Here is a 24,450-nt window from a genome sequence, read left to right on the forward strand (position 1 = left end):
AGAAAGTTGTACAGGTCTAGGTCAAATGATGCACAGAAGTCTAAGTACGTTATATTATCAATATTGCTTTTAACAGTTAACATTTGTAATTTAATCAGAAATATTGAAATCTCTATTTATAGGTCAATTCAAACTTTTTTGATTGGCACTAATCATTCATTAACCAGTCCTTAATCCTATCATGAATCCCACTATTAGGACAATTTTTGTGTGTGTGTTTTTGTTTTGTTTTGTTTTGTTTTGTTTTGTTTTCCCCAACTGTTTCTTTATCTGCTCTGATATCAATAACAGGAAAATCAGTTTGTATCTTGAGTAAATCTTTAGAAGCATAAATGCTTTTTGCAGACACTGGTCCAAGATTATCAGCAACAATACAGGAGTCTGTTTATCAGGAAGGCAATACCTCTGAGCAAAGAGGTATATTCACTGGGCTATAACATCAAGTTCTACCATGTTTGCTTTCTTTTTGGTTTCGTCAGTCTCACAGCACTGATCAAACAGTGATTCCATTTCAACAGATTATATCGTAGTCCAGTGGCATGAAACAACTGAAGGTTTGAATTCCTTCAGCCTGAGGAGGGATTGAATTATCAGATCTCTAATCATTCCCAGAGTCCTGTTTTAAAATCCTCAGGAGAGGATTCTGTGTTCTGGATCTTGACTGGACAGGAAAGCCTCCAGGTGCTGAAGGTCAGAAGAGGGTTTCTGTGCCCATTGTATCTTACTAGCGAGCTTTTATTTACTTTGTTTAGTTTGTAGACCTTCTGGGTTGCTCTCTGAGTAGGTGCCCCCTTCTCGTTACTTTGATATATCCTCCAAGGGTATGTTGCCACTCCACTGAATCAACATGTATGACATAGCTGCCTTACATTCAGTCTTTCCAGTGTCTGAATTACAGGCATCTCGATAGTCATTTTGGTTCTCTACTTCATATTATTGAAGTCAAGGGTAAAGAGTCATTCACTTTACTGGCAGTGTGCCTGGATGATAGTCTGAATCCCCAACTGTATATTGATTTCACTAATACCAAAGGACTTACAATGAATAAGGACTCGCTCTTAGCCTATATTTTGTAAATATTTAAATAATTGTTCTATCTTTTCTAAACATTGCCATTCTATTTATAAAGAAAAGTTGTAAGTTGTTTTGTATGGAGTTATTATTAATCTTTCACCTCATGTCACTTAAGTGTTGCATGCCCATATTTCCTAGTCAAATGAAAGTATAATTTAATAACTATACTTAAAATTGTACTTAATTCTTATGTGTGTTGGGGATCTCAAGATTAAATTCAGTGGGGCCAATTCAATTAGATATACTGTAGACCTCAGTGAAGATGCCAGCTTCTGAAGACCATAGTTATTAATCACTACGAGCCACATCATGTCCTCTGAGTTAGCTAAATACATACACAGAGCTGGAGTTAAACTGATATCCTTGAGGACAAGACCTTCAGCTCCTTTAAAGATTAGATGATGATAACAATGCTATCACTTAGAAAGCCTGACTTAAGACAAATTTGACTATACAAAGCTATCAATGAATGCTTTAAAGATTTTATATCTGAAAGTATTTAAAGTAGAAATCATCCTAAAGATGTCAAGTAAAAAAGCTGTCATCCACTAAAATGTGTCTGGATGATACAGAAATACTTGTATAATCAATGCAAAGAAACAAACTAAGTCCCGTGGTGATTTCTGATCACTGTTTTCTACTTTGTCATTTATTTACTTATTTTTTCTGTAAGGACACTCACAAATAATAAGTTTATCCCTTCTACATTGCATCTGTACACTGAATATACAGGGCTTTGCATAGGGAGTATGGGAGGCAAAGAGCTCTTCATCTTCCCATCTGGTGTTTTAAGATTAATTACTTACAAAAGAGTGAATTAAATAAACTTTTGAATGCTGTATAGGAAATTTAGATTTTCTAATAAAATATTGAAATGAAAAACAAACATCTCAGATTTCTGTGATCTATTTCTACTTTCAGAAAGGTTTGAATGGACAAATTTGCTTCATAAATTATCTTCCAAGAGCGGCCCTAATCCATGATCCTAAATTAAAATCCTATCTCACATCCAACCAGGACATGTTTTCTGAAAACTTTTTATTCCAAGTTTTTACAGCGAAGAGCAAAACTTATTTGAATTCCAGCTTCTGCCTCATAAATTTTACAATCTCATGTGTTTGGAAAAGTCAGTTTTAAAGGGGAAAACAGTCTTTCATGCACAGATACACAAATCAGACAAGCCGACCCCATGTTATCTGTTTGAATCTGAAGTGAAATTAAACATGTTATTAAACTGTTAAACACTTGCACTACAGATGAAGTCTGATAACTGTTACTTTCTATTATACACTGCAATGTTAGCATCAGTATTTCATAACTAGCCTCATAGGATAAAATGTATAATCATTTCTCTTCGCTTTTTGCACAGTGGTCAACTCTATAAAACACTCAAATATGTATTTAAATACAGTAGTGCCAAACTAGATTTTATTCCCAAAAGAATGGAGAGAGGACAATAGAATTTGTGTTATCATTTACTTTGAATATCCTTCCCCATATATGTACCAGTCCTGCAAACATTCATGTGCATAATTAATTGTTTGCATTGCAGAGGTACCGCTGAGGCTAGCTAAAGCTGTACTTGACATTTTTACATTTTAGTATTCTAAATTCAGTTTATGAGATGTCTTCAGAATTTCCCATTGTTTGTAGAAGCTTACTCTGCTGCCAGCTTGTTATTAGCAGGATAGAAAAAAAAAAGATTGTTATGCAACTTCTTCCTTTCTTCATGATACATTTGGGTTTCATTCAGTGTGCCCCAAAACCTTGGGGAAAATTTCTCTGGCTTAAACAGCTACTAGATCAAGCCCTGAGTGAATCATCCAGGAGCTCTGTTTCTATGATCAGACGTTCACTCACCAGGGGATGGCTGTTTCCCTTTTCTTGCCATTTCTGTTTGTTGCAATCCATTCCCCTTAGTCTACTGGTATTCAAATAACCTTTCTTTCAACTACAACAACACAAGTCATTTACTCCCAAGTCATTATTTCAGCTCTTTTCATTGGCAGCTACTATCCTGATGATGTTGAATTGCACTACGAATTCCTCTCGGGAGGAATAGCCCCATGCATCGGCACAGGCTGGGGGCTGGCTGTAAAGCAGCTTCGCGGAAAAGGCGCTTGGTGTCCTGGTGGACCCCAAATTGAACACAGGCCAGCAATGTGTCTCTCTGGCAAAAAAAGCCTACAGCATCTGGTCACCAGGTCAAGCGCTGGCATCCCTACCCTCTGCTCAGTGCCAACAAGATCCATCTGGAGTGCTGGGTCCAGTGTTGGACCACTCGGTACAACAGAGACAAAGCCACACTGCAGTGAGTCCAGAAAAGGACCACAAAGAAAATCAAGGGCTTTGTCTACCTGACATATGGGAAGAGGCTGAGAGCAGAAACTGATGAGCTGGGACTGCTTAAGGTGGGTCCTTATTGGCATGAATAAATGCCCAGCCCAGCTGGGGAATTAAAGAAGACAGGTCCTCCCATCTTCAGTGGCAGGATGAGAGGAAACAGGCACAAATCAGAAAACAGAAAATACCTGTTAAAAATGAGAGAAAAAAAAACTTTATTGCGAGTGTTTACTTGAGCAAATTGCCCTAACAGGTTGTGGACTGTCCAGCCTTGCAAGCACTCAGAAGCTGACTGGATATGGCCATGAACAACCTGTTCTACCTGACCCTCTGCTGAGCTGGTGTTTGGACTAGATGATCTCCACATCTTTTCCAACCTCAGCTTTTCCATGATTCTGTTTAGCTGAAACATACTGTGTTGGGAAGCTGGTGTTGCAATGTGGTTCTTACATCCTTGAATCCAATTCTGCACACATGTATTACTGACAATAATATCTGCTATCAGAAGGATCAGCAACGATAAGCTGTTGCTGGTTATAGGTTGTATTTGCAAGATTAGGCCTTTAATAAATTCAAGAAATTCACTTCTATCAAGCCCAAGCTTTCAATTACGTGTTGTAGATTGTTCTTTAACAGAGCTCAGTACAGGACTGCATTCTATATACACTTCACTGGTTAGACAGGTTTGATGGAAGGAGGGAATCAATAATTTATGTTCTTTTAAAAATATGCATAAGTACATCACAGAGAATATCAAAACTTCAGGGAAAGGTGATATTATTATTTAATGCCTTGTTGATGAGGTTTATTTTGGTAAGCTCTTGACAGCACAAGGTAACATATCATCTTTGCATTGACACAAACACTACCAAAATGTGAAAGGATGCCTAGCAGTAAAAGATCTGCATCTAAAATAGATTTTTGAGAGAGCAAATTATTTTTTCCTTCCCAATAGCTTGTTGATTTTTCTTTGTTAGAATTCTGCCAAGACCTCTGAGCAAAATTAAAAAGCATTTTTGTTATTATGTGCCATTCTCTCCAGGTCTGTTGTAAATTCTCAATTTCTTTCTGCCTTCCATTCACTGTTGAAAAATGTTTGTTGGTATTTGTGACGGGGATGAATGTCTTTATATTTCCATTGCTTTTGCAGTATAGCTGCTTTCATTACTCATTGCACTGTGCTATTCATTTTTACATTGGAGACCAAGGCCTTTTTCTATTTTTCTCCTTTATGTCCTTTGTTTGGCTTGTGATGAGAGTGATTCAGAATGCTCCAGAGGGCAGTGTTGTGCTGAAAGCCTGGGTTCTGTGGGCTTTGCCTGGATACTTTTTGGGCATCAGGAGGCTGAATGTTATTTATTCACACGCAGAATCGCTTAAATGACCTTAAGTCTTAATTCCACAATGGCCTTGGATTTACACATTTTATGACTGGGGTCCTTGCAACAAACAAATTAATTGTGCTTGTGCACATAATATGATCTTCAAGGTTTTTCAAATGCTGAGTTAGATGGAGTCAATTAAAAAAATACAATTAAAAAATCACAGTCATCTTAAATAACAACGTGCTAGCTTCACCAAACAGGCTTAATGGTTTGGAATATTAATTTCCCTGCTTGTGTCACATGGGGGAAAGGGAAGAGAGAAATCATCCCAATGAGGGTGCGAGACAACGCTGTTCCCATCCTCCCCTGGGAGTTCTGTGAAGGAGAAGCATTTCACAGAGAGGCTGCAGGGAAAGCACTAAATCACACATCTCCTACAACTATGGCTTTCCATACTCTCCTTCTGCCTTGTCCTGCCCTTGGGGTATGCACCAGCATTGATAGCTGGCCTGGAAGAGCCGGGATCACTGGGTCCAATTGTCACTGATCCCCATACTCCTTAAGAGCTTTCTGGCTGCATTTATCTTATTTTTAAGTAATTTTCAAATTCCTCTGTAAACCAAAGACACCTTGACTGTGTCGAAACTGACCTAATTTAAGGGATGCCTACTAATGAAAGGTTACATTGCAGCAGCCTCCCACTGAACCCAACGTGCCTGCCTGCCCACGCTCCTTTCCCCAAGACCCCAATGACTATTGCAGCCTCTCCACATCACCTCTCTGAGCATCCGCGCTGCTCCCAGGGACCCTCCCTGCTTTCAGTAAAATTTCTGATATCTGTGTATCCACACTGGAAACCGCTGTCCATTTCCTTCTTCTGCAGCAGTTCCTCCCTTTGCCCACCTCACACTGCCCACGGCACCCCGAGTCCCTCAGAGAGCTCCTGCTGCATGGTGTGCTGCTTGGCTTAGAGGCCTGAGCAAAGACAACAAAGCTGTGTGTGTATCCTCACTGGCTGGGGTGCTCATCCCATCTCAGTTCCCGAGGACAGAAGCACTTGCTCACCCCCTCATACCACTGAAATCCCCACAGCACAGCCTGAAGCCACCAGAGGGACCCCGGAACACCTGGCTGTTTGTGCAGGAGGTGCTGTGGGGTGGTCACTGCAAGCTGGAGGATCTGCAATGAACAGAAAAAGGGTCATGGAGCACTGTTGTGCCTCAGCTTGCTCTTGAACCTGCCTAACACTGGAAGACAAAGAAGGATTAAAGACCAGATACTGTAAATGCTTACAGATTTAAGCAGTCCTTGCAGGGAATACCATGAAGTTGTCCCCTGGGAATGAGCTCTGCCCTCCCACAAGACACCTGGAAGCAAGCACAGGGGCATCAAACAGCTCAAGACATGGATTTACATTCACTTATTTTTTTTTGAACAGGGACAAATGAGTTCTGCTGTTGTTGCCCTCCAAGAACATAATGTTCCACGCATGGAGAAACTGTAGGAGGAGAAAGGAAAAAATGGGCAGAGGGTGGGGTGGTACTTGTGCAGAAGAAGTGGTGAAAGGCCCATGGCCAGAACAGAAATACCTAACACCTATACCTCTGGTATCTACAAGTCTGCATTTTCTTCACCTGAGTGCTGGCAGAAGTTTCTGCCTTGTGGAACTACTAAAATCCATGTGGATTTTGATGATATGCTAGAAGGTAGGGCCATTTCCTCCCACACTGTGACATGGGTGCCTGCGAGAGCCTCACTGGCAGGAGCAGCTACTGAGGGGCTGCTCAGAAGTGCCCATGAGCAAAGCAGGCTTTCAGCATGCTCATGAGCGTGTGAGAAATACATCACTCTTTAAACTGCTTGTACAGCAGAGGGAGGGTTTGCTATTAGCTCTCTTGATAAACATATCTCCAGATTCGTGACTTGAAGAGAGTGATGAGCTCCGTGCCGAGAAAAGGGAGGGGAAAAGAAAATATTGCCATCTGCTTGTGTAGAAGTTTAAATCCATGCACCAGCCCTTCTGCACAGATAGAGAGGGATGATTCTTCCCTTTCTGCTAGATGCAGCCTTGAGAGCGCGGCAGTGTTCCTGCAGAGAGACCTGAAGAAAGACTGAAGGGGTATTGACAGCTTCAAACCTCAGGTTCTGCTTTAGGTGCCTACTTCGAAAGCCTGCAGCATTCAGAGAACCTCTCTCCAAGCCCATCAGTCAAACCATCAGCATGTCTGCTGAAGCTCCACAGACAGCCAAGGGGGCCTAGGCTGCTTGCACAGCCTTCCAGGGGACACAGGCAGCATCCACAGCACTACTGTTCCCATAGGGTCAGCACACACAACCTGGGCTTTGCAGGTTTGGGATCTAGCATCAGATCAGTGTGACTGGGTTTCAAATATTAAGATGTTAGGTGTCACTGAAATCCACTGAACTGATGACGGTACTGCTGTCTGGCAAAAGTAAATTAAAAAAAAAAATGAGATCAGGTAACAATATTTGTTTTTATTTATAATATTTTTGGTAACCCAGATATGGAATTGCCCAGACAACTGTACCTTCATCATGTGTAACTGCCAGCTTGCATTTTTGCAGGCATATCTACCCTGACAAAGGCTTTTAATATTTAAAATCATGCAGATTATCTATTCAGCCCTCAGAAAACTCATTGCGATTAATTCGGTATCTCAGTTTCAGGCACTTCAACCACTGACACCTTTCTTCAGGCTACAGAGAGACTTTATTAATTGTACTAAAAATCCTGTGCAAACATTTAAAAATATTATTTAGTACTCAGTAAAATATTTTTTTTTATTTGAGTGTGTTACCATCTATCAATGTTGTCATGAGTCTAGATCTCAAAAGTGGTTTTTTTTACTCTCCTTTTAAAACGTATTTTTATTCTAAGAGCCTCTGTTTATGCAAATTTATCAGTCACGTCTACTCAGAAATGCTTATATCATATCTGAGGTCAGGAATTCAGCTGTATTTAAATTATATGCCAGATGGATGGGCAATGCATACATTTCAGTTCTTTGACAACTTAATGAACATATCTCTTGGCAAGATGAGGTTATCTGAACATCCCAAATCATCTGTCACAGTTGTCTCCAAACTTTTGGGCTGCAGTCTACCGTCAGCAATGAAAGCTGACCACCACACTGTCTCATCAACCTTTAGCTGAAAAGGCTTTAACAACTATTTGCTTGCCTAGGGTAGCTATGGGCTTCTTATCATGGCCTTGTCAATTACAGGGGGTAAATCCTGATTTGTAATGAGTTTCAGAAATCTAGAAACATTAGCTCATTAATTCTCTCATCCTTCAAGTAAGTTATATTATTAGCCATTTTGTTCAACTGGCACATTATGCAGAAAAAATGCTCGGGGAAAAAAGAAACAAAACCAACAACAACAACAAATACATTTTTCAAGCTGACCAATAATCTGGCTATCTAACTTCTGTATCCTGAAATACTGCTTGGCCTAATCCTTAAGAAGAGGTTAGAAAACAGCTTTTTTTTTTTCACATAATATTTTGAGTTTCTCAAGAAGGAAAAATCTGAAAAGATGTTGAAATTTCCTGCAGGAGGCCAAGACTTGGCACAAGGTGCTAAACAAAACATTTTTCATCAGTTTTACCACCTACACACCTAGCACACTAACATAATCTGTACTTATTAGTAGGCTGCATTGCCTTGGAAATTGGTCACCTAGTGTCTTACACTAGGAGCCCCAATTGTCCTTGGAATGCTTAAAATTAACTGGGGATAACTGGAAAGTTGGCCTGTATAAATCATCCAAGGTCACCCATGCAATGATGTTAGCAGCAAAGCTGCAATGAGAACCTGGAAGTTACTGGCTTTCATCCTAATGGTCACTTCACCAGACCAAGATACCACCATTATGGGAGATAATGATAATAAAACACTGCAGTGCTCTCAAATTGCACAGGAGCTGCACTTTCACTGTTCAGAAAAGCTATCATTCAGTCTGGAAGTTATCAAAATTGCTGGCCCAACATACTCTAAATACAGAGTGTCACTTATGAAGAACATGTAGTTTTTCTTAGTAGAGTAACATTACAAAAAGAGAAAGAAAAAGAACATGGAAGTAGAACAGAAAATCCTGTTATAATGTTAAAAAGGAATGAATGGAAAATGATGGGTATTATTCTGCTTTTCTTCAAGCTCCTGCTGAACTTGGATATAATAGTGGCTACAAGACACTGGGACCACTGCTGCCACACTGGGATCACAGTGGTTACAGAAGCACTAACACCACTGCTGCCTAGACATCACTGATGTTGGAAACCCTTGGCATTGCTTTATTTGCCATGGGTTAGCACAAAGTCATTGGTAAGGGGAACCTTGAAGAGACTACAGCAACCTGCTCCTGTCTAGGTGACCCTCATTCCTGGCTCTTCACTTCTTTCACCCTCCCACTCCCTAGCTAATGCCACCACCCTTTCTCCTCAGCCTTTCCTTTTTTGCCTGAGTGCTTCTCCTCCTGTGACCTCAAATGCACATCTACTTGCTTTGATTCATGGACGATCAACCAAATCTGGTCATTCTTCCAGCCTTTCTTTCAGATAGCCTCACCTCCCATCCCTCCTTTGAATATCCAGACCTGTCGTTCAGTCACTCTTGCTGGCTTCATCAGCTTCTTGCTGTCCTCTGACTCCTCCTGTAACAACTCAGGGGTAATGTAGCCTCTTCTTTAATTTGCAAACAAAAACAAGCAAGCAAACAAAAAAAGCTGGACTTCCGTATTCCACTTACTTTGACAACTACCCTGCTATCTTATTCTACCTCTGCTTTTTAAGCTCCTTGGCTGCAGTCAGTACCTGGTGTCAATCTCCTTGGCTTTCCCCAGCTGTTTTCATTGAGCCTTACTTTCAACACGACCTCTAATGACCTCTTCCTACCTAATGCTGTGGATCAGCAGTTATTTTCTGTCCCTCATTCAGCTTCACTGCCACTTCTTTCTGCTCTTCTTGGCCTATCATCTTTCTTTCTTTATCGAGAGGTTCTGATCTGCTCATGTTGACAGGCTATCACTGACAATTATCACTGACAATTACATTTTCAGGAAAGAGCCTTTGTACTTTCTCCCAAGCTGCTTTTCTCTGCTGAGAACCCATCCCCTTGTTATTTTTCAATCCTTTGAAAAATTCCCTTTTCCATCATCTCTCTCCTTCTCTTCCTTAAAAAAAAATTTAAAAAAAAAAGAAAAAAAAGATAAAAAAAAAGATGGAGTATTGTGGGATCTCTTCTCCCATCACGCTTACCAACAAACACTGTCTCATAATTTCCTTGGAAGCCCACTCGTCTGTACCCATCTTCTGTTATCTTTTAATTGTAAGCTTTTAGACAGAGGCTGCTTTTTCACAGAACCTAATACAAAGAGGTACTTGTTCGTAATGAGGCTATTAAGCAACATGGTTATATAAACACAAATTACAAAGGGAGTTCAGATTTCATTGCAGCAAGCATCATACAAAACCTTGTCATGAAGAAAAGAGTACCAAAATGCTTAAGAATACGGTCAAGGCCTTAAAAATTCCATTCTTAGACATGCTGGGCATGCACAAGTGAATCTGTCATCTTTGGAAATTAAGGCTTATGCACAGCATTCAGACTTCACTGAAAGCAACAGGCATTTTATTAATAAGTTCAATATGGCCAAGGCTTTTCTATCCATGTCTTATCATACGGACTTTGTGAGTATTTGCAAAGAATCAGTCCATTAGAATACACCTAACAATAGCATTTCATAGTTATACTCAATGACTAGGAATTATCTTGACAGCTTGATTTCTAATTTTGTATCAGGTTTGTATGCTAGGTCTGACAATACCCAGGTACTAAAGCCAATGTTTAATGGATCACAAACACAACTTAAGAAAACATAGCTTGTTTTGTTGCTTTACACAGCCTCTTCTGAACTTTCAATTAATAAATTATTTAGCACTTGTCCTTAGATGGCATGGCTGAGATGTCAATACCACCCAAAGCATCTATATTTACCAAGCCCATCCTGTATGAAAGGGGATGAAGATGTTTGTGTAAGGAAAATGTCAAAGTGGGAAATTAACCCCTTTGGGGGTTTTACAGTTAAATATTGCAATGACTGCTAACATATCAGCACTTATCTGATGCCAAAGGATCACGATATCCCTGCTGATATTGTTTACCAGTTAGACTTATGGTTCACCTAGTTCAAAGAGGGCAATGGACTCTTTTTGTAACACTGCCTTTAAGTTGGTATGCTAATAAGCAAATATAACATGAAATTTTATTCCAAAAGATACAATATTGAATTTTCTCCAATACAAAAGGATACAGTAAATCTCATCTTTTGTGACAACATGCCTCTTAGAGGAAGGTCATCTGTATAAAAGAGTGTCCACAAATGGTGTTCTGTCTTTTTGGAGATTTACATTGGGAAGAGACTGAATGCTGATGGGGGCCGATCACTTCAGTCCCTTGTGTGCATATATGCTAACTAAGCTGAAATACAAGACTGTCTGAGAGCTTTGGTAAAACCATGAGGGACTTCCACATCTATCTCCATCCTTTTGAAATTCCTCACACAAAGGTTGTACTGAAAAGGATTTGATCTGCCCATTCATTCTCTTTACACACTCCTCTTTTTTACCTATGAAAACCAGAAACTACTCACAGCAAACACTGAAAGAAAAACAAGCTTCACACATTCGAACAGCATGGACTGCGACCAAATAATCCACCTGGGCTAAATCCCTATGCTGCTGGGTTTAGTGACCAAAACGACCACAACAGCTGCCTGGAGCAGGAACCAACCTATAATGTGTACTACTTCCAGTCTGCCCATATGGAAAGAGGTGGGGGCAGCAGCATTCCACTCCACCTTGCTACAGATGCCCGTACCAACACACAGGAACTTACAAATGAGTCCAAAAACATTATCTACTCCTATTAACACAGGTCCCTCACCTTCCTTGCACCTGTTTCTATACTCACTTGTCATGCTCTAGCGTGATGCTCTGTGCCTTCCCCATGGGCTCGAACCCCACTACTTGGAACCAACTACACCACAATCCATCAAAGAGCCTGAGAAAAGCCCATATATACACATACACATTCCCTCTTGAAACCAATCAAAATATTGGTTTTGCACATAGAGTACAACATAGATTACGGTTCAGGTCCTGCTGTACCATGCTCTCACTGAGAACTAGTCAAGTAAAGAACATGAACACTTACGTAAATTATCAAGATCTTACAGACTTTATTGAGACAAGTTTCCACAAAAGAGAGGGAATTTCTTCCTTGAGTAGGGATTGCAAGAATATAGCCAAAGTTACAAGGATTACATGTCAAATGGTACTCTATTTTCTTTTTCTTTTTTTTATACGTCCATCTTGCTGTAGCTTTGACAGGATATGTTAATCAAAATCCTATGGAACTGCATTTAATTGTGTATTTAATTTTCATTTACATAATCATCTTACAAAAGGAGCATTTCTCCTTTGTGCTGGATGTCTTACGATTAAAAGTTGCAATTACCCAAATATGTTATTTTAGGAGCCCCATCACTATCGCTTCTATTGCTCAGTCATTACCATAAATTATTACACAGGAGCTAAATATACATTTCCAGTCTTCATGATGTCCAAACAGTCCTGCAGTCAGAGAGATCGAATGTTCCCTGCGGTGTGCCATAATAATCTGCATTGAGTGTTTTGGATCAAATAGGAGAAATTTCCAAAGCTTAAGGGCCTTAACAGAGAATTCAGGAAACGCATAATTGTAGAGTGCCTTAATTTCAAAAATAGGATTTGTGTGCCTGTAACACAGGAATTGCTTATGGAAATGGGCAAGCACTTACACTGATATATATCTCCATAATCAGTGCAAAGCTACGAATGTTTTACTACTAAATATGTATTGTAAAGACTATACAAACTTGATTAAGCATAAAATCAACTTGTAAGGGGTGGGATATAGTAGAGTGGCAGAGATAGAATACATTTTCCAAAAAATAGAAAATAAAAAATCAAGAGTAAACCAGAAGATCTCAGTCATTGCTGAGGGGGCAACAGGGCATGAAATACCAACCAGCTCACAAAAATGTTTACCTCTGGGCCTCTGCTTCTTCTGTTACTTCTGTTTTGAGAAGATAAATGCATCATCTATCTGTAGCCTATGAATATTGTCTAGGCATTTCTGCTCCCTGCTCAGTTTCACCCATTAACACTCAGGGTATGCACAAATGAAGTCCTACTTAATCTCAGCATGGAAGTGGGTCACAGGCTGGAGGTGGGCCGGTTCCATGGGAGGTGGTTTCACTGAGGGACAGCAGGACTTTAGCTAGCTCATAAACAGGGGTTAAAACTTTGTTGTATCCTCCAGGCTGCTGCCTAAAGTAGTCATCAGAAATAGGTACCCTGCTCTTAGACTGTCTCAAGAAGCTGATCCTCCAAAATTATTGTAGTGCAAAACTCTATTTTTAGCAATTTCTTCAGTTTGCATAATAGTGTTAACATGCCTGAGCTTTACAGTTATAGAATGAAAATAAAAGGGGTCTGGAAATGCTGTAGTTAATGGTAGCATGAGAATTCAACCTATGCTGCTTAAATGCATTGGCAAAGCTTGGGCAAGCTGATAGACTAAAACCATGCAGAAAATGCAATACACACACGATAACCTTCTTCTTTGTGAGGATAACCTCAACAAATGTATTTCTGGCTTGCCTTCTCTCCCCTTCAACATGCTTGTTTTCAGATTCAAATTCTTAAAATTTAAATTTTAGCATTCCATGCAAATAGGAGAGAGAATGAACTGGAAGCATGTCATTGAGTTTTGCTTTCTTTGTTTGTTTTCTAAGTGATTGTTTACATTCTTCAACCATAGACCTTGTGGGTTTACTTAAAACATGACAACAATACCATGGATAGGTGGCATAATAGTTGGAAATCAGATGTATCCTTTCAAACTTGGTATTTTTAATTCCACATTACAGAAGAAGCTGTCTTAACTAACAAATGAAAGGATAGAAAAAACATCTTTAACTAGATGGCTCTTTTACAAAGGTGAAGTAGACTTTTCCTAAATTAGCACAGGAATAATTTTGAATAATCTCTGGAGACAGTAATTTACCTAATATTTGGAGAAGTTTTATTGTAGCTAATGCAGTTTGTTGACGATTATATCAGACAAATTCTGTTTTCAAATCTCACGCTCATTAAATGTAGTGCATAGTACAAAAGCTGTGATGTGAAGAGTAAGTCTCACTGGACTGCATCAGTCACCTCACTGTATAATGACTTTTTTTTTTAAATGCATTGGGTACGCAAAATCACTATGTAGTGAAAATCTCAATTATTACTTTGTTTCCTGAGTATTATGAAACACATGGTCAGCTACATTTATTTTACTTCAAATGGCTTGTTGTTACTTATTTCCTCTTTAGACTATTAAAACTCTGACTTATTTACTGTGGCACTCCTTTGATCATCATATACTTATGTAATTACACAGTTCAGATAAACAAAAAAACACTACAAAAACTCTTTGCTATTTATAATGAGCAATCTTTAAAATTCACTTTTTGTTTTGCTTTGTTTTCTGATACCAGCTAGTTACAGACTTTATCCATTTAAATGGACAGCTTCATTGTATCTTTTCTAAATATAAGCATGAGCTATTTTCAGGCCACTCAAGGAAAGTCATGGTGTGTAATATCAAACTCTTTGATTTGTTGCTGGCATATGCATCGCAAAATGTCATCTCATCCTGCTGTTAATGGACACAGCCAGAGAACGCTTATGATCATTACTGATTTAGATCACTGATTTCTTCACACTCAAAATCACTTCAGTAAACAAAAGCAGAGGGCATACACTGAATTTGAGTTTTGAAGAATACTGTATCTCAGGCTGAGACTCCTCTTTTCTCTGAAAAGTCGATCAGATTAGTAGCGTGCACTTCCATAGCTCTCAATGAGTATACACTGGAGGGAAGTTGTCTATGTGGTATGCAGAACTGTACAGTCAACTCCTGGTTGTCTGTGGGTGTGTAACCCAGGTTGCAGATTAGCAGGGCTATGCTAAAACAAAGCAGAAATAAAAGGAAAAACACCCACCATTTTCCTTTGAATTTCTCCTGCAGCTTTTTAGTTCAGCTTAACTTCATTCCTCAAGAAATGTAATAAACACAGGAAGTCCTTACAGGCTAGCATGCATATGCTTTGTATTACCTATGTTTTATGCAAGTTAGTCTACACCATTTCTGTTTTCAATAATTGACAGCTGACTGTGTAACTACGGAAGAGCCTGGCAACCCATAGTTTTATTCAACATTTGCTAAAAAAACAAGTATTAGTCAAAGTACGTCTTTAATTCACCTCAAAAACCACCAGACTTCCCTTTGACTTTATTTATTAAACCCATGAATAATAGCGGCTTGCTGCAATACTGGGCTCGGATTAATATAAGTAAAATGTTCTCATGCTTGGAAGGCAAAGCACAGACAATACAAGTGAGCAAACTCAATGCACTTAAAAGGAGACGGATACAGCAGGCTGCTCTGCCCTCAAGGCCTGAAGACTGCCTGAAAACCATTGTGTAATAATATTTTAGGGCTATACCAAAAACCTTGCATTAATTTGCTAACTGTCCATTTTATTCATTTAGAGGATCAATGCAACAATAACTGTGGTTTCTTTATGAAGGAGTTGGGAGAGGGGAAATTGCTTCCTGCTGCCCTCTCACCAGTATGCATTTTTCTCTGCATAACATAGACAGTGACTACTTCATGACCAAAGCCAAAAGATGAGATAGGCAGTGTGCTAGCCAAGCATCATGCCATGATGGCCCCAGGAGGGCAACTGGAAGGAACCAGTGGCCTCTCTCTGTCTTTAGGAGGGAACCCAGACACTGACAAACCTTGGGAAGCTGCTGCAAGAAACTACTATCGAGGAAAGTGGGCTCCTCTTATCTGCTGTGGAGGGGGGATGGCTGAGATACTTCTTAAGGAGCACTGGAGCAGAAGAAATACAGGACTCAATATATGAAATATTTTACATTGAAGAAGAACTGATGGAGAGGTTGCCAAAGGGCCAGTGGCACAAATAGAGGGCAAGAAAGCAAGAGGTGCCGACAGTCTTTTCTCGAGGGCACCTGTTCTTACTCTTTTTTTTTCTTACCCAGGAAAATTAAAACAACTAGCATCACATAACCCATGAGCATCAAAGATCAACGCAGACATAAAACACTGTGATATTCTTTGCTATTCTGAAACAGAAGAGTAACCCACCAGCCCTGCATAAGCTTTGGCACCAATTTCACTCCTGTACTAAAATGAGAGCAGAGAGCTTTTCATTCTGTGACACAACCGTGTACTGAGCTGGAAGGAACCTTCTTGCTCTTTGGAATTTATCCCCCAATGCATGAGGTTTGATGTGCTGACTAGGATCAAATGGCACCTGTGGCAGAACCTGCAAGCACTGCTTTACTTCATGTCTACATGTAATGAACCTCTCTATGGTACCGGACATCCTGCGCCAGTGAGTTCCACTGAGTAATAACTTTGCATGGCATGTTACTTCACATGTTGGCTTTTAACTTCACTGCACACCCCCTTGTTCTTTTAACACTGGAGAGAATAAAAGGAATTACATCTGTCACAAGACTTCTTAATGGAACAAGTATAAAAATTCACTTAAGAAAGAGAAAGTCTTCCCCTGTCAGGTAGCAATACACTCGTGTATTTTTCAGTTAGTCAAAGGAATTATGTTCATATCAAAAGAAAAACATTTAGCAAAATATTTGCTTTCAGACTTGTTTACTGTTTATTATTTTAATTTACATCAGTTACTGCTTGCAAAACTTCCAGGGAAATAATTTTAAATTGTTTTTTCCTTTTCCCACTGCATAGTAAATACAGCCTTCTTAGTATTTCAGAAGCATAGTACTATAGAAACGTGAGGGCCTGCTTCTGCTCCAAATGAAGTGAATGGGAAAACACCAACTGACTTTATTAGGAGCTAGGCCAGGCCCCAAATTTGCAGCTTGTGAAATTTCAGAGTTGAAAATTTTCTGGCTAATCCTCAGAACCGACTACTTCTACAACTATAACACTATTTACAACTTTATTTATATGTACTTCTTTATTACAATATGTAATATCAATGTTCCTTGTAAAGGTTACTATTTTATAGAAATTAGACTGAAGTTATTGCCAATCAACCTTTTAATAAACTTAAGTGGGATAACTTTCAGAATTTTTCTCAACGTATGATTCAGTTTTTATGCACTCCTGCTATCTTTGACAATTGCTTAACTACCTTAATTTCCAAGCCTTTTCCGGTGTAGTAAAAAAAGTCCTTTTGGTGGAAGTTTATTGGTCCCGTTTCAAATTACGTTCTGAAACATCCTTGTACTGATGAGGACTCGGTATTTCAGCAAGTTTTCTGTTTCAACACAGTATATTAAGCCATGCCTCTCAACCAATCAACCTCAGTATAAAAGTGTAAGTGAGGTCAAACAGATTGCTCACTAAATCTTTGATCAAGTTGTCTGATCACATATAGACACAACTCTCTGAATTGTTGCATATGTTGTATAATGTTATCATACAAATTTAAGCATTTCCATTATTGACTGCTGCTCGTGTATGTATATATTAACTTGCTGGTCATAAAACTACAACAAAGAACAAGATACACCAATACTGAATTAAGACCTCTAGTCTTGTCTCTCCAAAAAAATTAAGAAAAAAATCAATGTTCTTTACGATCGACTGACTCATGATGTTGTGCTTCAAATATACACATTTTCCAAAATTAAACCGTGAAGTTAATGTCAAATACTGTGTTGTAACTTTAAATATAACTGACATATTAGAACAGATAGATGGGTAATTATGATAAACTACACAATAGTGCTACTGTAGATAATATCATTTATCAATCCTGTGGTCCCCATCATTCATGCATTTACAGTTTGGGAATACAGTGACTGCAAAGGATAATAATTCATAATGGCTACATTCTCAGTACTTCATGCTAGCTCACTAGACAAAATAAAAAAGGTTAATTGTATAACTGGAAAAATGTAAAATTTTATTCCAAGAAAATTAACAAGCTACACAGGTAAATTTTGGCAAATGCAACTTTATATTGAAATCCACACATCTGTATCTTAAAGAAGGAAAGACTCACAGACTCTAATGTATTTCTAAAATACTAAGAAATCATATTATATGCTTTCACAAGTTAAAACTTAAATAATTTAAAACAACCAATACACCAAAATGTGCAGAAAATATAAACAAGACTGTGCCTTCAGTAGAATAAATGCTTCACAAATTGTGCAAGATATCATACTAAGGCTGCGGTCTCCCCATGACAGCTGTCTTAAAATATAAACATACATCAACTGCCTGTGTTTCTCAGAACAAACTAGAAAGGGCGGCACACCTAGAAAAAAATCATATCATCCCAGTGATGTGCATACTGATTTTGGGAACCATTGGAGTAAAAAGGAAAAAAGAGGACTAAGTGATCTCTCATGCACTCCCAAATGACTGACCAGAGTTACTGATTCAATTTTCCTTGCTTATTTGCTTCAATGCTAAACAAAATGGAAGATACTAGATAACCCTTTAAGGCAACATGTGTTTATTCTGTATAATTATAACTGTTCAATTATGACTGGATATTATCATTAACGTTGCCTAACAGACTGATATCTAGCTTTTTAAAAAATATAAATAAGAGTCTATTAAACTTTATACCAAATCAGCAAAACCCACAGAATACAATTAAATGTTAGTAATTTCACCGTTAAGGAAAATGGTATTTAGAAAGAGTAATATATTTGGGAAAAAAGAAAAAAGGAAAAAAAAAGAAAGGAAAAAAAAAAAGTCTAAATCCAAACAAAAATACTGCTTTGGAATGCTCCCCAAAACTTACTCACAAGGCAAACAGATTTGTAAGTGTGATAATCCAATAATGCATGGCACATCTTTAATCAGTTACAGTACTTGAGTCCCCAGTTTTCAGTCTTTGCAAAACAATAATTGTATGAAATGTTTTAAAGGTCTTCAGATGTCTAAAATTAGTTTTATCAACACATTAACCTCATATCAACTTAATTTATTAAGATGTCCAATGCTAATCTTTTTGATGGTCTTATTTTATGTAGTGATATACACAGCATTTAGCACTGATACTTAGCACCTGCTACTTTCATAATCTAGATTTCAACCACATAAAGGAATTCAGGGCAGTAGTTCAGTCCTTTGTTCTTAATTACAAACCTTCAGCAGTGGTCAGCAGGAACATGTTTAGGTTTAAAATAGGATTAGAGGTGAGCTATTGCAAAGACTGCAGAATGTTGCCCAAATCCTTACAACTGCTGACATCCCATTCTTGATTTTCTTCTCAAGACATGGCTACAGGCCACAATTGCTTAGCAGAGAATGGTAGTGTTTCACAAGGCTAAAGATTTACAGATGCTCCCTCATATAACACAGTAAGGTTCCCTTGGTAACCTGGATTTTCTGCAGTAAAGAAGGGTTGTGCTGAAACAGCGCCTCAGCTCCCTGTTGGAGAAAATGCAGACAAAAGGATTGATTCCAGCTTGGGCAAAACTCATCCAGACAGCGGCCGTTAGAAATCCCCCTGGTACTACAGGCCCTCTTGCGAAAACTCTCCAGTAACAGGCTACCAAATAGGGACCCCACAAGGTCAGAAAGAGGAATGTCATGATGTAGAACATTCTGCTGATTCTCTTCTCCATTTTGAACTCGTCTAAAACCAGTAGCCTTCTCCTGCCTGTGGTGTTCGCGTTTTGCCTGATTCCCAACAAGGTTGGCGGTGTGGGACCCCTTCCAAATCCAGCCAGCCAATTAGCAGCCGCTTGACCGCTCGCTCCAGGACCATGGAAAGTCCAGTTCTGGCTCACTGCTGCAACAAACTGGACTGGCTTCATTTTCCTGCGGTCGTGAACAAAAAATATCAGCTTGAGGTAGACAAGCTGTGTGGCTAGGAGGATGAGGGCAAGAAGAAGCATAAATCCCAAAGAATCATTAGCCCTGAAGGAACGATGCTGGAAAGTGCATTGGTCTTCCTCCCTAATGAACGAGTAGGTGCCCACATCTAAAACTGGGGGGAAAGCCATGGCTACAGAGAGGGTCCACACCATACAGATAACGGCCAAACAAGTCCAGAAGGTCAGCCTTTTTGTATAAAAACGGTGGTGGGCAATAGCTAGGTATCTGGTGACGCTTATGCAGAACAACATGAAAGCAGTGTGAAAGCAGGACAAAACCCCCAAAAAGGCAATCACTTTGCAAGTAAGAGTCCCATACGTCCAAGTAGAGCCATTTTTTACAGAGGTGAAAACAAATGGGAAACAAATTGCAGATCTGAGGATATCTGAGCAGCAAAGATCCAACAGGAAGTAGTAAGGAGCTCTATGCAAGGTCTTATCTTTGACTAGCAAAATGGAGATCAGAAGGTTACCCACCACACTGACTCCTATTATGAAACCCAGTGAAGTCAGTTTCAGAAAAGCTGTTAAAGGAGAGAGATTTTGTAAAATGTTGTCAGCTGCATGGCTGTAGTTCGCCATAGATGGATGGATGATATGTATATTGCCTCAGTCAAGTCTCATGATCTATATATAAGAACAAGGAAAAAATAGATCCATACATCTTACTGAAAATGTAATCCACAAACAGAACTGATCTGGTGTCTAGTCATACAGTACATCCTCTTCTTTCTGATTTGTCATGCCATCAAAATATCTGAAAAAAAATCGAGCTATCAGTTCTTAAGTTAACAAGAAATGATGTCAGAAAGTGCTAACAAAGATGTTAATTTATGGAGAAGCAAATGAAGTTGTAAATTTGAGTACTATTGTTTGTTTTCAAAAATCCCGAGGCTTTTTTTTTTTTTTTTTTTTTGTACTTACTGTTTAGCATGTTTGATTATTGGCATTTCACAGATTTGGCTCGTTACAGTTTCAGAACTGACCAGTGTCCCTTATATTCGGCAGCATATATAATTTTACAGTTAAAGCCTCGGAGATTTTATGAATCAAAAAGATTCCTAGTTTGCTAGCCCAAGAGTTAATCACTGACATCTTTTTAAAAATCCCCAAAGGCTGCTGATATTTTGACATTACCTATATTTATTTTACGGCTACAGTATTTGTCAATGTTTTAGAGGCAGCTGCTGTGTTGATACGGATCACACCCAAAGAAACCCTGCAGAATTTATGTTTTTTAACCCAAGTCACCAAAGCACATTAATCACACTGTGTTGGTTCATGCACATTGTAAGAGAAACAGTATTCATTATTCCCCTCCCTTCCTCCTATAAGCCATAATTTTATCATTTAGGCTTCCAAATAAACAGGTATGCCAGACAGGCGATAGCACTATGCTTTAGGGTCCCCCCCCCCCCGCTTTAATGCAAATCTTTAGAGCCTCAACATAATTCAGAATAAGCAACGCTCGATGTAAATACTGAGAAAAAACAGGCAACACACCCAAGATACAATGCCCATCCTTTCAGGAGGGCTGGTTTTGGTTATGCTTAAATAAACATATAATAGATTGATTTTTTTTTTTAATTTTTTTTTAGCTAATTAGGGCTCCGCGATTCCCACTAATCCTCCCGGTGAAGCTCACCGGAATACCATTTCGTGCAATAAAATAAAATACATTAAAGAACTGTCTGCTGCTGTTGTTTTTATTATTATTATTATTATTATTATTATTCCCCCTCCCTCCGGAGCCAGGGACGGGAGCCACAGCAGGCATGATCAGGCTCCTTCGCTCCCCACCCCGAGCGTTTCCACCTCGGGTGTGCACAAAGGATATTCCCACTGAACCCCAGCAAAACCCTGCCATTCTTACCGTCCACAAAAGAGCCTGATTGCTGCTGTGTAAACAGAGGCTGATCAGATCATGGCATCGTTTTAAAACCATGAAATCAGGCTCCCCCTCCCCCCCCCCCCCCCCCACCTTCCTCCCCCCCCCCCCCCCCTTTGCCGCTTCCCCCTCCTCTGTGGAGCCGTCCCCGCCGCCCGGGCGGCCCTGCCTCCCCTCGCCCCCACCCCACGAAGCCCCACGCACCCCACACGCACCCCACAGACGCCGGCACCCCCCGGGGAAGGGCCGCCCGCCACCCGCGGCCATGCCGGGCAGGGCTGCGCCGCGCCGCCCGGGTGCCGCCGCCTGGCAGCCGCAGCTGCCGGCGCCCTGCGGGAGCCCCCCGCGGCGGGGAGCCGGGGCTTTGTCTGCGGGCTTCGGCTCTCAGCGCCCCCCCGGACCCCATCGCCGAGCCGGGGGGGGTCCCCGCACCTGCGGCTGCGGCAGCCCCGGCTCCCCAGCCCCTGCCCTCCTCCTCCTCCTCCTACCTGTTGGTGCCGGCGGTGCCCACATGCCACAGCTGCTCCTCCAGCGCTGCTTTATCCTTTTTTTTTTTTTTTTTTTTTTTTCTAAGCCCCCTTTCGCTTTCCTCCGCCGCGTTCCGTTCTTCTCTCCCTCATTCCTGTAGGGTTATTATTATTTATTTTTCCTTTTTTTTTTTTTTTTTTTTTTTCGCCTCGGTACCTCGCCTGAGGATCCAGTCAGCGGCTCGGCCGGCGCATGCCCGCTGCGCCTCCTCCCTGCGCGCCGAGCCCCGTCCTCCCTCCCGTGTCGCAGCGGCTCGGGCTCCCCCCGGCCCTTGGCGGCGGCCCCGGCCGAGGGCAGGGCGGCCTCAGCGGCGGCTGCTCCCTCGCCGGGGGCCGGGCAGCCCCCGCGGCGGCTGCTCTGTCCCCGCCGAGGGGATGGCGGCCCCCCCGGCAGCAGCAGCCGCCGCCTCAGCGCGGGGAAGGCGGCAGCGCGTCCCCATCGCGATGCATAGCCCGGCTGGATTTATCGCCGAGGGAAGCAGGAGTGGGGGAGGAAGCGGGTCCTGCGCTCCTTGTTTGTGCCGATGAACTCCCCCCCGCTCCCTCCCCTTGTGCTGAAAACAGGGGGGGGGGGGCGAGGGAGCGCCCCCTTCCCTCTGCTATCCCCTGCGGCGGCGGGGAGAATGGGGAAGGGAGGGGGGCTCCCGGAGAAAGCGCCCGGGCTGCGGGGCCGCTAGGACACCGCACCTTCCCCCTGCCTCCCCCGCTGCCCCCCCGGCAGCCGGCGGCACGGCGGCGCTGGCAGCGTGCAGGCACGGCCGGCGCAGGGCTGCTGGCAGCGCTGCATGGCGGCGGGGCTGAATGCTAATGGCAGCCTGCTCCGGCCGGGGCGCGGCACCCCCGCTGTGAGGGAGCGGGGAGAGGCGAGGGGACGGGGTGGGTCGCCGTCCCCCGAGAGGGCACCCTTCAGCCCGGCCATCCCCCCCAGATGACACCCTTCGGTCCAGCCGTACCCCCAAAATGGCACCCTTCGGGGGGAACCGAGGTGGGCATGGCGGGAGGCGACCCATGGCTTAGCCGCTGTGGGAGCCTGGCTGCCCGCTGCCACTCGCAGAGGGTATAAAATCTGGGGAAGAAGCAGAGGGTTTGGTGAAAAGACTTGACAGAGCGTGGCCCTCAGCCCTTCGGCCTCTTGAGGCTTTGTAGAAGTTTAGCCAAGACAAGCGGGCATGCCAAGAGGTGCCCCAAAAGGCTTAGAGGAGAACAAGATATTCCAGGGTGGAAGGAGGCTTGGGTTCTGAGGAACTGCTTCACAGGGAGCCTCCACTCAACCCAAAACAAGTCCTTCTGGAGAATGGGGTTGATTCAAACTGTGTGGCGCATCTTTGGGATCACCGATAGACTAACTGGCATTGTGAAAGCTGTTGTCAAAGTTTGGGTTCTTCTTGGCTTTGGCACTTTCTAAAAGTCTTTGGAATTAGTGGCCAAGCCACAAAATTAGCTTCAGGAGCAGCGTGACTGAGCCCAAAGGTCTGCAGCCACTGAGTAATACAGTTACTTAGAACAAAAAATTGCAGTATTTCAAGCATGTGACTTGCTTCAAATGAAATATTTTATTGAGTAGAAAACTCACATAGGGCCTTATCATAGATACCTTTATCATTTTTTCTTGTCTCTTTGTCTCTGTTTCTTTGTTTCTTTCATAATGTAATTACTATGACCTTAGGTTGCTGCTCATCTTTGGGGTTGATTTCACTTCCAAAAACTGCCATTTTGGGTGGTTATTAAAGCTACTACTTCAAGATGTGCTTCTCATGTCACAGTCGGCTGAGCTAAGCAGACCTCTCTGGCTACCCCTTTCTGTTAAATATATGTGCTTTCTCATAGAGCTGTTACAATTTATATCACTATATAACATTTACAAATTTGCTTTTCTTTTATACCTGTCATGGACTGCTGACGTCCATAGACTTCAGAATTCATGGACTACTGTTCAACTGCTGGTTTAGCATAATCATCATAGGTGTAATCTGAGAAATAATGCTCTAATTTTATTCAATGAAATATAGACATCTAGACTGAAGTTACGTATAACTAGGCTAGTTTCCCATTGTAAATGGAAAAGGAGAGGAGAGGAGAGGAGAGGAGAGGAGAGGAGAGGAGAGGAGAGGAGAGGAGAGGAGAGGAGAAAATAGTTCAGTTGGAAGGGACCTACAGAGATCAACAAGTCCAACTGCCTGACCGCTTCGGGATTAAACAAAAGTTAAAACTTATTACTGAGGGCATTCTCCAAATGCGTCTTGAACACTGACAGGCATGGGGCAT

The 24,450-nt window shown here is 41.3% G+C and overlaps 1 protein-coding gene across 1 annotated transcript; it reads right to left on the reverse strand.

The window, feature by feature from the left end:
- Window positions 1-16,611: 16,611 nt before the first annotated feature.
- On the reverse strand, window positions 16,612-22,830 carry GPR85 (G protein-coupled receptor 85). Its single transcript, XM_082784494.1, has 2 exons — window positions 22,147-22,830; window positions 16,612-20,527 (listed from the first exon to the last, which is right to left on the reverse strand). The coding sequence occupies exon 2, from the start codon at window positions 20,350-20,352 to the stop codon at window positions 19,240-19,242; it is 1,113 nt and encodes a 370-aa protein (XP_082640620.1). The 5' UTR covers window positions 20,353-20,527; window positions 22,147-22,830; the 3' UTR covers window positions 16,612-19,239.
- Between the last annotated feature and the right edge of the window lie 1,620 nt (window positions 22,831-24,450).

This window comes from Aythya marila (genome assembly GCF_965140915.1).
Source record: "Aythya marila genome assembly, chromosome: 1".
Taxonomy (NCBI): domain Eukaryota; kingdom Metazoa; phylum Chordata; class Aves; order Anseriformes; family Anatidae; genus Aythya; species Aythya marila.